Source organism: Bactrocera tryoni, unplaced genomic scaffold, assembly GCF_016617805.1.
Source record: "Bactrocera tryoni isolate S06 unplaced genomic scaffold, CSIRO_BtryS06_freeze2 scaffold_25, whole genome shotgun sequence".
Taxonomy (NCBI): Eukaryota; Metazoa; Arthropoda; class Insecta; order Diptera; family Tephritidae; genus Bactrocera; species Bactrocera tryoni.
This window is the reverse complement of record NW_024395977.1, coordinates 18,054,798-18,072,249: the sequence shown is the minus strand read 5'-3', so window position 1 is coordinate 18,072,249 and position 17,452 is coordinate 18,054,798. Positions and strand designations below refer to the sequence as shown.

The following is a 17,452-nucleotide window of genomic DNA, read 5'->3' as shown; positions in this document are numbered from 1 at the left end:
ATTTCACTTTAACGCGGTTATTTTTGCAGCGCAAATTCCTTTTTTTACGCGAATTTCTCACTTTAACGCGATTGCTCTTTTTCGTTTTTCGCTTGGTCTTAAACTTGCAGCAGAATTGAAAAATTATTTTGTAGCAAATGATACTGATGTCGAACGTGCACGAATTTTTCAAAAAGAATTGAGTCTCTGCATGTTAAGATATAAAGAACTATGTACATCGGAATTTATTGGGTCCAAAGAGAAGCATTCAAACAAAATTAACTGAATTTATGGTGCAAACTCAGTCGAAGATGCTAAGTCAATCAGAACATCAATCCATAGTTCTTACTATTGATCCTGGTACAAATTCTAGTGATATCAGTGCCGGCCATCAATATAAGCGGCTAAGAATAATTTACACTACGGATAATGACAGTGATTAAACAGCATTCAATGGTTTTTTCAATAAATCTACCTATTTTCTATTTTCTTCTCCTTTATATATGGTTTTTGTTTTGTATTTTTTATGTTGTTATGAATGAATAAATCATAAGTCTGAAATTTGAAATTTATTGTAATGTTTTTTTGCGCGTATATTTTGTTATATGCGATATTTTTTATATTCGGAACCAATTCGTTAGTTAATATTGGAAAACTAACCATTTTTACGCGATTTTTTTTTACGCGATTAGTGGCAGAACCAAAAATCGCGTAAAAAAAAGGATTGAGTGTATTATACAGAGAAGGCATCAGATGGAATTCAAAATAGCGTTGTATTGGAAGAAGGCGTGGTTGTGAACCGATTTCACCCATATTTTGTACATGTCATCAAGGTGTTCAGAAAATATTATATACCGAATTTCATTGAAATCGGTGGAGTAGTTCCTGAGATATGGTTTCTGGTCCATAAGTGGGCGACGCCACCCCCATTTTCAATTTTTAAAAAAAGCGTAGATGCAGCTCCCTTCTGCCATTTCTTCCGTAAAATTTAGTGTTTTTGACTTTTTTTGTTCGTCGGTTAACGAACTTTAAGTGATTTTCAACATAACCTTTGTATGGGAGGTGGGCGTGGTTATTATCCGATTTCTTCCATTTTTAAACTGTATATGGAAATGTCTGAAGGAAACGACTCTAAAGAGTTTGGTTGACATAGCTATAGTAGTTTCCGAGATATGTACAAAAAACTTAGTGGGGGATGGGGCCACGCCCACTTTTCCAAAAAAACCAATTCCAAATTTCACTTTAATATCTTTATTTATGGCTTAGTTGTGACACTTTATAAGTTTTCGGTTTTCGCCATTTGTGGGCGTGGCAGTTGGCCGATTTTGCCCATCTTCGAACTTAACCTTCTTATGGAGCCAAGAAATACGTGTAGCAAGTTTCATCATGATTTCTCAATTGTTACTCAAGTTACAGCTTGCACGGACGGACAGTCGGACGGACGGACAGACAGAGATCCGGATTTCAACTCTACTCGTCACCCTGATCACTTTGGTATATATAACCCTATATCTGACTCCTTTAGTTTTAGGACTTACAAACAACCGTTATGTGAACAAAACTATAATACTCTCCTTATCAACTTTGTTGCGAGAGTATAAAAATATCTTAATAAAAAAACTCGAGTTCGCAGATGGGCGTTATCGGCCCACACAACGCTCACAAAACGCTTTTAAATGAAAATCTATAATGAACCTCCAAATTAAGATATAAAAAGGAAGAAAGGTGACGAACATTTTATACTCTTGCCACTTGCAAGATTCAAAGTTGTGGAAATAACTTAAGGTGTAAAACGTCAGCCAGAGGATCGGAAACTTAGCAATTATATATATATATATATATATATACGACGTTTTACATATATATATGCCACATACACTGACGACATATTCGGCATAAATTTTGTTAAAAGACAGGAAAATCATGATGCGTACTATATGGGAATTTTATCTATAAACTATTATCATGCCACATCCTAAAAAAATAAATGTACCTCAAATGCAATCACCAACCACATGGAGCAAGGACAGTCGGGTGTTCGAAAATCCTGGTAATAAAAATATGGAGATATATCGGTGTACATATTCGGTTTTTATGGGCTTGATCAGTTTTGGTTGGATGTGATACTTCTCGATTTGTGTGCTGGATAGTGAAAGAATCAAGTGGATTTTAATTATGTTATTTGGGAAGAAGGCGAGGGTGTAGTCCGATTTCGCTCATTTTCACTCTGTATTATAGGGATAAGGATTCAGTCGAAATCGGTTGGTCGGGTCGCGAGATATGAGATTTCATCAACAAGTGCGTAGCACAATCGCCATAGTAGTAGTCAAATTACGCCCATTTACGAACTTGTAATTTTGTTTGTACTAAGGAACTCGCATGCCAAGTTTCATCAAGATACCTCAATTTTTACTGAAGGTACCAACAGACAGTCTGCCGTATTTCAATTTTTCTCCTCATCCTTATCATTTATATACGTATAACCTTATTTCTATCATGTTTAGTTTTAGGTGATACATACAACCGTTAGGTGAACAAAACAATTGTACATATCTTAAAAATCACTTAAGGAAGAATATCCAAATCCGCTCAGATCGAAGTCCTAAGCCCCACAACTGACACTGTAAAAAAAGATAAAATCGGTGATAATCCCGCCCACTCCTTGAAAACTACTTCTTCTTCTTAATTGGCGTAGACACCGCTTACGCGATTATAGCCGAGTTGACAACTGCGCGCCAGTCGTTTCTTCTTTTCGCTAGAAGGAGTTTGGCTTTTGTTCGTCGCGAGAGGACTTTACTTTTCAATTGCCTACTCAGTCCGAAGTAGCACCTGTTGGCAAGAGCAAACCTGCGTTGCATTTCCAGGCTGACATTGTTGGTGGTGTTTACGCTGGTTCCAAGATAGACGAAATTATCTACAACTTCAAAGTTATGACTGTCAACAGTGACGTGAGTGCCACGTCGCGAGTGCGACAACTGTTTGTTTGATGACAGGAGATATTTCGTCTTGTCCTCGTTCACTGCCAGACCCATTTGCATTGCTTCCTTGTCCAGTCTGCAGAAAGCAGAACTAACGGCGGGGGTGTTGAGGCCGAGGATATCAATATCATCGGCATACGCCTGCAGCTGTACACTCTTATAAAAGATTGTACCTGTTCGATTAAGTTCTGCAGCTCGAATTATTTTCTCCAGCAGCAGGTTGAAGAAGTCGCACGATAGGGAGTCGGGCCTTTCGTGTTGCTCAACGTCAGTTTACACAGCCGTATTAGTTTTGCGGGGATACCAAATTCAAAAATCGCTGCATAAAGGCAGCTCCTTTTCGTGCTGTCGAAAGCAGCTTTGAAATCGACGAAGAGATGGTGTGTGTCGATTCTCCTTTTACGGGTCTTTTCCAAGATTTGGAGTATGGTGAATATCTGGTGGGTTGCTGATTTGCCAGATCTAAAGCCGTACTGATAAGGTCCAATCAGTTTGTTGACGGTGGGCTTTAATCTTTCACACAATACGCTCGAGAGAACCTTATATGCGATGTTGAGGAGGCTTATCCCACGGTAGTTGGGGCAGATTGCGGGGTCTCCTTTTTTATGGATTAGGCATAGCACACTTAAGTTCCAATCGTTGGGCATGCTTTCGTCCAACCATATTTTACAAAGAAACTGATGAATGCTCTCTATCAGTTCTTCGCCGCCGTGTTTGAATAGCTCGGCCGGCAATCCATCGGCCTCCGCCGCTTTGTTGTTCTTCAGGCGGGTAATTGCTATAATTGAAAACTACTAAGAGCGCGATAGAAAAATTATTACTCCAGTGGTATTAAATTTTACACGTCGGATGATACAATACCCCTTTATTGAAAAATGGACGATCGGTGTCGCACTGCCCGAATTTCGGTGAAAAGCCATATCTTAAACCTACTCGACCGATATAGAGAAAATTTGGTATATAATGTTACCTTGACATTTATATATTATTAGAGAGCTGTAGCAAATACATACATAATGTTCGTGCAAACTCGACTAGGCATTCAGAAATTGTTTAAATTACACTTTTAACTATGGTTAAGGGCTAAGGGTCGAGTTCAAGTCTAATATGCTGTTCGCGATACTTGAATTTCAGAAGTGATGAGAACCAATCAGTGAGTTTTTATTAACTTTATTTTATTTTATTTTATTTTATCCCATTTCATTTAATTTTATTTTTATTTTATATTATTTTACTTTGTTTTATTTTATTTTATTTTTAAATTCACAATCAAAGAAAATTCTGTTTGTGAGAACATTGGCAATGTCAAGTAAACATTGTCTGACAGACACAAAGGCCGAAGTTTTGTATAAAATGTTATGTCAGAAATCATATAGCTGGACGAAACTGTACTGGGAGGTTTTGTTTACTGCCGGATTTGCTTCAAAGTATTAAACTACTGAAATGGTCAGACGTCTAAACTAGTTCGTCACCCTGCTTCAAAAAAAAATTAAGAATCATAACACAGCTTCAGACAAAGATGAATCCATTGAAAAGTTTATATCATGGATTATTGAAGACTGTCGGTCATTTTCGACGGCGCATAGTTTTGTCTTCTAGATGGATGTATGTATTAAATATCTTTGTAAGTAGGGATGAAGCTTAAGCTACATCTACATCTCTATTATGTGAGGTCTATGGGTGAGAATTTTATTAAGAAGCTTGACAGTCTTTTTAAGGAATATGTTGTTCAGAATATGGACCAAATTAAATACATTACTGACAGGGGACATAATAAGATTAAAGATTACATCAGAACATAAGCCTATTGCAGGAGCCATCTATTTTCAAATGTTTTAGATGAGACGTTCGCTGACATAAAAGAACTCACCGTTTACTTAGAGTCTTGCTAAAAATTGTCAAATATTAAAAAAAAAAACAAATTTGCTGAATCTTTTTTCCACTTCATTGAAAGCACAATAAAACAAGTAAGAAGGGCTCAGTTCGTGTACAACCGAACATTTCATACTCTTGCAACTTGCAAGAATCAAAGCCAGGGAATATAGAGTAAAGTTATATATGGGCTAGGCTATTTTAGGCACAAAGGTACACTATTATGAGGAAAACATGCTCTGTTATTTTCATTGGGATAACTCGCATATTGGCCGATATATATATGCCGTACAAAGTCACCCCGAAAATCTTTATAATAAATATATGGGGGCTAAGGGAATTATTGGTCCGATTCAACCCATTTTTAACATACAGACGTACCATTATCAGAAAAGAATTATCCCTTAACCTCAGTTATATGTATATGTATATCACATATTGACTAACAGTGTCGATCAACAGTCAACTATTGGGCTTGAACAGTTTTTAGGCATATTCGGTAGGCATGTAAATGACAAATAGGAAATTTTATTTGCTACAAAAAAGATCTGATGGCAAAATCGCTATCATTAATACTTCTCCAGATTTTCGGCTTTTTATGTAAGGCTGTATGGAATTTTCATATATTTTTTATAACATACCAAATGATATCACAATTCGTATTACATTTCTCTAAAAAGAATCATTAAATTGATTCTCGAAAACAAAAATTCAAAATACTTTGAGGTATCCGCAAAGGAATACTAATACAAACCAAAAATATCCCAATCGTCCATAACCAATAGACGTGGATCAATAAATTGAAATAATAATAACCGCAGGCCTATTCAAACAAACCAAGCACATGCTTAAAGTAACAGATACAATTGGCAAACCAATTACGAGTATCAACAAACAAATATACCAAAAATTAATAACATTGGTGAAAACCATTTTTTAGGGTAAACTTTGATTTATAAACAGATACGAAAACCTGACAAATCATTTGAATTTTAATGGATACAGGGCAACCGATTCTTATTTACTAACAGGAATTTATAATTACACAATTACTTTAGTAATTACGAAGAGTCTAAGAACCATTAATGGTTCTACTAACATAAAAAGACGTATTTATGAAATTGATAACCTTTTGGTTGAGGCTGTGTGCTTACTTGTTCACTTTCATTTTGCCTCTTTGGTATATTTGTTTGTTGATAATTGGTTTGCCTTTTACATCTGTTACCCAGACCTGTGCTTGTTTGCTTATATAGGTCTGTTATTATTAGTATTTGAATTGATTGATCCACGTACACGGAACACTTCTTCAGCCTGCTGAATGGCACAGAAAGCATAACTCTAGGAGAAGTCGAACCCGATGAAAAAATTCAAATATCAATCACCCGCCTGAAGAACAGCAAAGCAGAACTAAATAAGGAAGGTACTATCTTCTATAAGAGTGCACAACTGATGGCGATATTATTGGCCTTAACAACTCCGCCGTTAGTTCTGCTTTCTGCAGAATGGATAAGGAAGCAGAGCAAATGGGTCTGGTAGTGAACGAGGGCAAAATGAAATAGGAGATATCATCATCAAACAAACAGTCCTCGCACTCGCGACTAGGCACCCACGTCACTGTAGACAGTCATAACTTTGAAGTCGTAGATAATTTGGTCTATTTTGGAACCAGCATCAACACCAACAACAACGTCAGTCTGGAAATCCAAAGCAGAGTATCTCTTGCCAACAGGTGCAACTCGGACTAAATAGGCAATTGAGAAATAAAGTCTTCTCTCGACGAACAAAAACAAAACTATATACATAAGTCACTCGTTATTCCCGTTCTGCTAAATGGTGCAGAGGCATGGACCATGACAACATCTGATAAGTCGACGATACGAGTTTTTGAGCAGTTTCTACGCCAGCAAAGAAGAAGAAGAAGATCCACGTATGTACATTGGCTCTGGACGATTGGGATTTTTTTGGTTCTAATTAGTATTCCTTTGCGGATTCCTTATTCCATTTGAAAAATTTGGTAAATATTTTACAATTTTATTAAGCTTTGCTATTCTCTTCATAGTAACCTTAAGATTATGTATATACGGAATAGTAAAGGCATATGAATGTTACCAGAACTAACAAGATATAAAAAAACGTTAAATGTTAGGAAGTGTATGATATGAAGTATAACGGCTTCAAGCCGAGCGGCTTTGAATTGGATACAGTTCATTTGAACGCAGAGGAGATTTAAGGAACTTATTCCTTATCGCTGTCACCCAAATGCACTAACAAATCTTCGTATGCAACAAACACAACACACCCCATATCTATCAGTAGCTAATATTAAATAGGTATACAGGGTTTGCCCGGAAAGTAAAGAGACCTGCGACTTCGACAAATACCGACAATGTGACTAGTGTGCGCAAAGTTTTGAGCTCAGACTGTCCACTAAGTATTCAGTAATTGATCAGCTGTTAAATTTATCAAAATCTGTGGTTCACGACATTGACGGAGCACTTGAACATGCCCAAGGTGTGCGCGAAGATCGTCTGGAAAGGGCTCACTGACGACCAGAAATTGTGGCGAGTAGAAGTGGGTCAAGAAAATTTGAAGTGAATCCCAATTTTTGAAAAACGACGAATGCATCGACGCTGAAAGATTATATATTGAAAGTTTTTGATTGAAATTAAATAATTTTTTTTAAATTGACTTAATCCTATTACTTTCCGAATTTGAACATCTAACATACATACATATGTATGTATTTATCAGCAGCAGATGTTATTATAAGAAAACAGTCTTAAGAATAGGAATAAAGAGAAATAATGCATTGCAGTAAGCGTCCCAGCCACTTAAAACCGTTAAAAGTGACAGACGACGGTCAGATATTTTGAAAATTAATCCAAAATTTAAAGAACCCAAATGCAAATCATCCCGAAATATTATTATTAAAAGATTGAGGAAGTCCGAGGACGGCCTTCATATTAAAGGGAAGGAGATAAACCTGACCGCAAATGCCTCGCTGGTCGCTTCATGCAAATGTCAATGCAATGCAATGGGAGAAATTGGACACCTCTAGCGGAAGCACGAAGGCAGCAGCGTTGTTTCAGATTTCAGTTTTTAGTTTTATATAGCAACTCATAAGGTGCCATTGAAACTCACCACATTTATAATTTTTTATACAATAAAACAATATTTTATACCATAATATATTTACATATAATATTATATTTTTTTAGAGCAATTGGACAGGATTGAAGAAGGAATGGATCAAATAAACGCTGATATGAGAGAAGCTGAAAAAAATTTGAGTGGAATGGAAAAATGCTGCGGAATTTGTGTTCTTCCCTGCAATAAGTAAGATTTTATTTATTGATATATCTCTAATTTCACTTTTTTAACTGAAACAATAGGAGCCAATCATTTAAAGAAGATGATGGAACATGGAAAGGCAATGACGATGGAAAGGTTGTAAACAATCAACCTCAAAGAGTTATGGACGATAGAAATGGAATGATGGCCCAAGCGGGATATATAGGAAGGTAGTTATGTAAACGAAAATAATTCAAAATTTACACATTTAATTTTTTTAAACTAAGAACTTTATTTATCTAAAGAATTCTTTGTTATGCCAGAACTTTGGCATATTAATTTATGCTTGCCTATTCAAAGTATACATTTAATGTTTGATTGATTTTGCCTGTGTTCGTTGCAAAACCAACGTATAATCGAATATTCCTAACATTATCAATGAAGATAACCGTATAGAAAAATTTTGTTGAACTGCTTAACTATATTAAAAATACAGCCATATACATCCGTTCTTGCAATTCCATTTACATTGTGGTTTCTTAAACCGCAACTCTTTTTAATTGAAACTTTTAAACTTTGTAAATGAAATAAACGAAACTTACTTACGAAACGATCATCACAGTTTGGGTCAAAAATACTATCGCGCAAATCAGTTCTGTAAGAGAATATTAATACGTTTTTTTAACTTTAAATAAATTAAATTAAATTTTAATATCTAACCGGAAAGCAAGTGTCAATTGAGATATCTGTAATTTGAAGTACTTGATGCTTATTGCTGGCTTAATGCTCTGATAAGAGTTAACTCTAGTAACTAATCTCTCCCCCAAACTGTTTTCGAACTTCAATTTAGTTTAAAGTCATATTAATCAATCAACATATTGGAAAAGGAAACAATGAAGACTTTTTTGTATTCTTTAATTTAAATTAATCTAATTTAATTCAATCATTCTGGCTTTCCCCTAGTCTCAATATGTCCACTATAGTAGGATTATCATTTTCATAGTCAGCCATGCGCATTTCGCACACATCGCAATAGATCTCTTATTCTAAATGAAATTGAATAAACATATCTAACATAGTAATAGCTGTGCTTTGCTATATGTAAATATGATATCAAACGTGACCATTAATGATTTCGTCAATAAACAAATAAAACAAATTCAATAGCAATGTTTGCATGCCCTCGTTGCACGTCGCACAGAGTTAAATTTTTTTTTTACCGAATGTTGTTTGAAATAAATCACGAAAATACAGCAAAGATGACAAGATATTAAACTTATTGATTCAAGAGAGAGCTTAGAACATTTATTTTTTTAATTCCTGTCGATAAAATTTTAATATTTTAAAAACAATTTTTAAGCATTTTGTAATTCGATATTCAATTTTAGTGCTCGGTCCTCAAGAGGACCTTAATCATGCAAATACAACTACAAATATACATATTCATATTATAAATAAATACTAAGCATTTTAAACTATAAAGCAAAAAATTACTTTATTAATTACTTAATTAAAACTGATAGTAATATTGACCGAAAAAGCTTGTATTATTGTGAGAAAAATGTTATATACTCGATATACGAAAAATATGCTGCGAATTCGATGAAATCGTGAATAAATTACATTCAAATTTAGTATATTTTCTATCACATACAATCATATGGAGTAAATTCAGCCAAATGTTTGAATATTGATATTAGATAAATGCGCTGCTAGGTCAAATTTTTGCAAAAATTTATGTTATTTAGGCACAAAGATACACCCTTAGGAGGCACAAAGATACATTCTTATGAGTAACACACTTTTTCGTATTTTCATTGTTATATACGCGGTATAAAGTCACCTAGAAATTCGAAAATCTTTATATTAGGGATATTGGGGATATACAGTATTGACCCGGTCCTACCGTCCTATAACGCATCATAAGCACGACGGAAATACATATTGAGCGACGTAGAGAGTTTACATAGCGCACAGCGACGTATAGAGTTTAGCCTTTATTTGTTGTAAGAAGACTTTACTTTTCAATTGCCTACTCAATCTAAGAAGTGCTACGGTAACGATTCTGCTTTGGATTTCAAGGTTGATATTGTTGTTAGTGTTGTTGCTGGTGACTTCAAAGTTATGACTGTCAACAATGATGTGTAAGCCAAGTCGCGAATGCGACGAATGAATGTCGTACATCTATTACAACATCACCGATAGCTTTATGAATTTTCCTATACTGGAATCTAGTACAACAGATAACCATATTTCGGGTCTCGTTCAAGTCGATCAGCCTCAATCCATTTGGAGATGTTCAACCATGGAGGCTGAATTTACCGACCGATCAGTGTTATGTTGAAAAATTTTGTTCTAATGCGAGTTGTGACTAGACGCTTATCAACATGTAATTTCACTTAAAAGTGGGGTGGCCACACCCATTTTCCAACTTTGACCCCGGCTCATAAAAAACGTAATTCAAATCATCAGTCAAACGTAAATGTTTAACACTCCGGAGTATTTAGGAATTCATTTATCGCCCTTTTAGTAGTTTATATTTGGATTATGAGGGGTTATGATCTGATTCCATTAATTTTCACACTGTCGGTAAGCGTTCTTACAGAATTTGTTATGCGCGAATTTGATTATTAGCTTGAATGGTTTGTGAGATTTGTACTATATATTAGGGTGGGTCAAAAAAAGGATTTGTTTTTTTTCATACCCTGAAAAAATTGTTGATAGACACCTCAAAGAAATGCTTCCCAAGTAAGAGCTCTTAATTGTAACTGGAAGTTCCTCCTCTTAACTGTTTTAGAGTTTTTATACCCTGAACAGGGTTAAGTTTGCCACAAAGTTTGTAATACCCAGAAGGAAGCGTCGTAGACCCTATAAAGTATATACTTATATAAATGATCAGTATGTTGAGCTGAGTGGATTTAGCCACGCCCGTCTGTCTGTCTGTCCGTCTGTATATATACGAAGTAGAACCTCAATTTTTAAGATATCATTTCCACTCACAAAAGAGAGTGTTCAAAGTGTACGGACGTGTTATTTAATTCGCTCCGTGAATTCAATCTTTACAAAAAACACATTAATAATAAAATCAAGCAAAAAGTAAATCAAAAAAACAATTTATTAAATTGTAAACTAACATTAAAAAAATTAATAATAATAAAAATAAACAAATAGTGCACGAATCAACAAGTGAAAACAAAAAATTAAACAAACAATAATGAGTGCTTCGCAGCCTAACCAGCAAGGCCGTAGGCATTCTTTAAATGCTTACTTCAGCTTTGTCGACCCAACAACAACAACAACAACTACTGGCAATAAAAAGTATAACGGCGATGAGGAGTCATCGCGGCGATCAGCTGAAAAGGAATCGAAGCAAAGAACGCAGTCAGCAGAAGCAGCCGAAAACAACAATCGGACAACAACAAATGCCCTGACAGCAACCAGTCTGCAGGTACCGAAGGCAATGAAGAAAATCACAACGCAAGGTGTACCAACGAAAAAAGGCCAGTCTGTACAAACTGGCATTGACCGCTACATTAACATAAAAAGGAAATTAAGTCCTTCAAAGCCAGCGGTCAATTCTAAAAAATTTCAAAGCGGTACGCCAATTAAGAATAAACCGGAAGTTTTAAATGACAATAGATTTGCCTTACTAAGCAATGGATCAGACGACGATGCGAAGGGTACCACCACAGTCGTTAATGCCAAACCACCTCCAATATATTCGTGCGAGCGTAGCAGTAATGCCCTCGTTGCTGCTTAAGTTAAATTGTAGATACTAACAATTTTCATATAGTGCCTTTGAAAAAAGGGAATATAGATGAAACAAAAATTCAGTAGTACACTGAAAAACGTTGTATGGATATAGTTAAATTTGTAATGGGGTTTCGTCCATAGCTGAGGTATGCTCAGCCGCTCCAGGGTCAGCCTTGGGACCCACGAACCCTTAGCAAAAATATTTACTTTTTGTAGTAGATGTATCCACACCCCTTATGTGGACAGCCAGACCAGCTTATTGGATTTGGTGTGCCAGGCGTTGGTTCTTGTTGAAGTCGGCACGGTAATTACGGTAAGGTGGTGTTCCTTCTATCTTCTGGTGAGGAGTAGTCACTCCCAGACACGGCGTTGACTGTACGGTACAGTGCAGTATATTCCCGATCCCCACTGCCTATTGCTGCTGGCTGCTGTGCGACCGTCCTCGCTGGCGAGCTGGAAGAAATGATCGCATTCGGTTTTTTTTTTTTTTTTTTTTTTTTTTTTGTCACCCTGGCGGGTAGTGTCGGATTCGCTTGATGCGCCTACCGATTAAAACCCCCCCACACTGGTTGCCAACCGTATGGTTATGAACCTAGAAGATAAATTGCGGGAGAAGGAGGAAGATTCAGTTGCGAGCGGTGGTGGCCCTCAAAAGAATCTGACGCTAATAAGCGAAGCTCGAGGTTTTGGTTAGGTGGGAGCGGAAGGATTTGTCAGGAACATGGCCTTCTGAAACGGTCGGTTTTCTTGCACCTGAGAGTGGCAAGACAGTTGATGCTGGGGTTTGCGTGGGATGCAACTGACGCCCGGAGATTTGCAGCGTAAGAAATAGCTGCCGATTGAATGGAAGGGAGATTTGTTTCCACTAGGATCTCTTTGTTTCTAACATACCACGGGAAACTAAGGGCTGATCTGAGTAGACGCATGTATGTGGATTGAAGCCTGGACAGTTGTCTGGGTGAGGCAGAGCCCCAAATAGGGATGGCGTAGGAGCAGATGCTCTAATGATGGCATTAAAAGCTCGCTTTTTGGTGCTTTGTGAAACCTTTTTATTGGTGAAAAAGGGTTTTAATGCGCCGAAGGCGCTATTGGCTTTACCTCGAACTGCTGTGATTTGTTTCGTCCAGGTTAGCCGCCTGTCGAAGACAACACCGAGGTATTTCGCGGAAGCGCTCCATTTGATGGGGAACCTATTTACCAAGATTTTTGGTGGAATACGTTTCCTCCGTGAAAAGAATATTGCCTCTGATTTGGTTGTGTTGATGTCGAATCTCCACAACCAGTACCAGCCGAGGACGGTGGGGATGAATTTATTGAGGGCGGATGTGCTGAAGTTAATTGTACGGGAGGCGTACAAGAAGGCGACATCATCTGCATATTGTGCTGTGAGGATTTTCTCCTCGGTTGGGATATCGTAACAATAAATGTTGAACAGCACTGGGGAGAGTTTGGACCCCTGAGGAACTCTCGCCGTGATCGGGTGAGCTTCGGAGAGCTCACCATTCACCCTAGCAGTGATTTGCCGCTCAGACAAGAAGGATTTAACTAAGCCAATGAGGCATTGTGGGAAATTTAGTTTTATGCCAGACCCGATCGAATGCTTGTTTACAGTCAAGCAGGAGCATAGGGATGTGTCTTCCTTTGTTGAGGTTGTTAGCGACAAATTCGGAGACCCGCAGAAGTTGGTGTGCGGTGCCGTATTGCTTTCGAAACCCATGTTGGAAGTCGGGAAGAATTTTCTTTTCCGAAACAAATTTCTCCAGTCGGGAAAGAATTAGGCTTTCGGCTACTTTGCTGAGGGTGCAGAGTAGGCTGATGGGGCGATGGTTTGTCGGATCGCTTAGAGGTTTTCCCTGTTTGGGAAAAAAGACGACTGTGGCGGCTTTCCAGGCCGGAGGAAAATATTGGAAGCGCATCATCGCGTTTATGATGTTGTTTAGGGCAACAAGGTGTTTCCGCGGTAAGATTTTCAAGACGCCGTTACCGATACTGTCGTGGCCTGGAGCTTTCCGGTTTTTGAGGGAGCGGATGGCCTCGGAGACTTCTTTGGGGGGCTGAAACTCGACCGTTTGGAAGGTTGTGCTCCGGACAGTTGCTAACACTTCTTCGTGAAAGGAAGAGAATTTTTGGAGGCTTGGAAGGGGGAGCATTGGGTTTTTAGGGATTGAGCAAAGACGTTGGCTTTGTCCTTGTCTTGTGGATAAGAGATCCCGTCTTTAATTAGGGCGGGGAGGTGAAGTTTACGATTTCTTAAGGATCTGATAACCTTCCAGCAGCTTTTAGGGTGCTGTTCGGCTTCAGCGATGTAGGAGTTGAAGTCTTCAGAGCTTCTTTGGAGGAGGAGAACCTTTAATTCCCTTTGAGTGGAATTTAAAGTTTGGCGTAGCCGGGGGAGTCTGTGCTTTTGCCAGAGTTTGCGGATATCGCATTCGGTGTGAAGTGCATGCTTATATAGCAGCATAGCGCAGCTTTCGTCATCGTAGTGAGGTAAGTTGTGTGCGTAGCTTTGGTCAATGCGGTGAGGTGAAGTTTAATACGTGTAGGATAATCCTAGTATGGTGGAAAGCTCTATGTTGAGGTATGGTGAGGGTAAATGATGTACGGTGTTGAAGTAAATTATTGTAATGTGGTAAAAGCCACGTTACAGTCCCCCCCCTCACTTCGGACAACGATACTTCGCTGGATACAGGTGGAAGGAGTGATTTCGATCTCCCACGATGATTTGGCTGGAAGCTGGCTGGCTGTCCTGGTTGGCATGTGCCGTGGACGAGGAGCGGGTGTGGAAATCTTTATTTAGCAGCAATTTCTTAACCTATGGTACAAGGTGTCTTATGTCCTATGATTATGCGTACTTACAACAAGTAAAATTAATTTTCATCTCTGGCCTTGTGTGTTTAGTCGTACAAATGTAGCACGCATCCCTCCTTGCCGTATCGCACCAATACGCGATCGCCTTTCAACTTCTGCAGGGCTAAACGTCGGCCTCGGAAGAATAGCGTTCTCCTCGCGAGAGGTCGTGCTTCCGGTGGTGGACGAAAAGGTCGTGGCTTTGTAGGCTCATCTGGTGACTGTGGTTTGCGCTTGGTATGGCGGCCCGATGCGTGTGGCATTCCGCAGATTAAGTGTTTCATTTTGATTATCTAGAAAGAGATGGGCAAACGGACGCTTCGATTAGTGTTGGTAACGTCTATTGTTGCGTTGCATTAGTAATAAGTGGCTCGGAGCTAGAGTCCGTAAGCTCGGTAGAGAACGCGCTGGCAGCTACGCAAGTTTAGTATTCGGTTGGCAACTGCTTTAGATCTTGCAGATGCACATGGGTGGTACGCCCGCCTGGTGCGTTAGGATTCACGAGTTCGACTGTATTAGTCGACTTGAATTTTCTGACGATATATGGGCCAGAATATTTCGGAGCAAACTTCTGTGCAAAGCTGCTTACTGCGGAAGAGAGCGGATGATCTCTTTTGAGTACTTTCTCGCCGATAAGTGGCTTCCATGGTCGTCTGCGCAAATCGTAGTATTTCTTCTGGCGTTTTGCTGCAGTAGACAAGTTGCGAGAAATTTCTTGCCAAAGCTCGGTGAGTGTCAGCACGGTGGTGGCTTCTTCGTCAGGCACATTCCCTTCTTTACGGATTTGTTTCGGTGGAGCTGGTGTGTACCCGAAGTTTATCTCAGCTGCTGATGTTTTTGTCGAGTCGTGTTGTGATGTATTTATTGCGAAAGCTATTTCGGCTAGTTGGTTGTCCAAGGTTCGATGATCGGCCTTTGCTTGTTGTGCAATCATAATTTTCACGATTCTGTTTGTGCGCTCGGTTGGGTTCTCGTGTGGAGCGTAAATGGCGGTGAAAAAATGTTTGATTCTGTGGCTCTCCAGGAAATGTGTAAGCGGCTTGCCGGTGAATTGTTTCCCGTTGTCGATAAGGAATATGTCAGGGCAACCAAACCGGTATATCACGCGCTCTCGTAGCGCCTTTATAACACTGGCGGTGTTTGCATTCCGGACTGGCATGAGTTCCACCCACTTGGAGAACTTATCCGTGAGCACTAGCAAGCATGTGTTGCCATTTGTTGAACGTGGTAGTGGACCTACAAAGTCCGCCGTTACAACTTCCCACGGTCGTGAGCATTGCATGGTGGCCATCATCCCGCAAGTCGGCGCTGGTCCACCTTATATTCGGCACATTGTTGGCATCGACGAACATATCTGAGTGCATCCCTATGCATCACAGGCCAATAATACCCTTCTTGTGTGCATTTGAGTGTTTTGTGTACACCCATGTGACCGCCGGTACTAGCGTCGTGATTTTCTCTCAGGACTTCGAGTCGACGGGGCTCTGGTACGCATAGTTTCCAGCATAGTGACCTGGATAGCTTATTGCGTGGGGCGACGTACCGAAAGAGCGGGCCATCGATAAGTTGGTAATCGGAATATTTCTTCGGTTGATCGTGTACCTGGCGCGTTAGTCTTTCATACCATCTATCCGGTTGATCACGGACGGTATGCAAAAGTTCCGCATCGCCTTCTTGGTCTTTCAGTGGGCATCTGGATAGCGCATCGGCGACTACGTTGAGGGTACCTTTGCGATACTCTATTTCGAAGTCAAACTGCTGTAGCTCTAGTGCCCACCTTGCAAGTCTTCCGGATGGGTTCTTCAGGGTGTGAAGCCATTTAAGTGAATGATGGTCGGTGATTACGGTGAAATGATAGGCCTCCAGGTATGGTCGCATTTTTCTTATGCCCCACAATACGGCTAGGCACTCCTGTTCGGTGGCAGAGTACCGCTTCTCCAACTCTGTCAAGCTGCGACTGGCGTATGCTACGACCCGTTCTTGGTCAGAATGGCGCTGAAATAGCACTACGCCTAGTCCTTCTCCGTTGGCGTCAGTCTGCAGACAGAAGGGCCTCTCGAAGTCGGGGCAACCCAGGATGGGTGCACTAGTTAGTCTTTCTTTTAACACTTGGAATGCTTCTTCTTGTTCGGAACCCCATGTCCAACGCTGGTTCTTCTTTAATAAGCGGTTCAGCGGTGCTGATATTTTGGCAAAGTCTGCTACGAAACGTCGATACCACGAGGCTGCTCCTGGAAAGCGGCGTAATTCTCTGATGGTGGTAGGTGCTGCCATATCGCTAATGGCTGCGACTTTAGCCGAGTCTGTGTAAATACCCTCGGTTCTGACTACATGGCCCAAGTAATGGAGGCGTTGCTGCAGGAACTTTTACTTTTCAAAGTTGATCTGCATATGGTTTTGCTGTAGTTCTGATCCCAGAACGGTGTATAGGGCTCGCTGGAATGTTGCCTGCGCCGAATGCAGCCCAAAAGGCATTACTCGCCACTGGAATAAACCTCTCCCCGGTACGGTAAATGCGGTGTACTGGCGTGAGCGGGGGTGTAACGGAATTTGCCAGTAGCCATTTTTCAGGTCGATGGTCGAAATGAACCGAGCTTCCTTGAGTTGGTCTAGGATTGCGTTTATTTGGGGAAGTGGGTATGCGTCTGGTATGCTTGCTGCGTTAAGTTGCCGGTAATCTATACACATTCTCCAACTTCTATGTTTCTTTCGCACTAGGACAATGGGCGAGC

The 17,452-nt window shown here is 39.6% G+C and overlaps 1 protein-coding gene across 1 annotated transcript in view; it reads left to right on the top strand.

The window, feature by feature from the left end:
- Positions 1–8,370, top strand: part of LOC120780914 (synaptosomal-associated protein 25) — a 62,047-nt gene extending 53,677 nt beyond the window's left edge. The window contains exons 2-3 of the mRNA XM_040113145.1: positions 8,048–8,165; positions 8,222–8,370. Of these exons, the coding sequence (XP_039969079.1) occupies positions 8,074–8,165; positions 8,222–8,354 (225 nt within the window). The 5' untranslated portion in view covers positions 8,048–8,073 and the 3' untranslated portion in view covers positions 8,355–8,370. The remainder of the gene's footprint in view (positions 1–8,047; positions 8,166–8,221) is intronic.
- Positions 8,371–17,452: the final 9,082 nt, after the last annotated feature.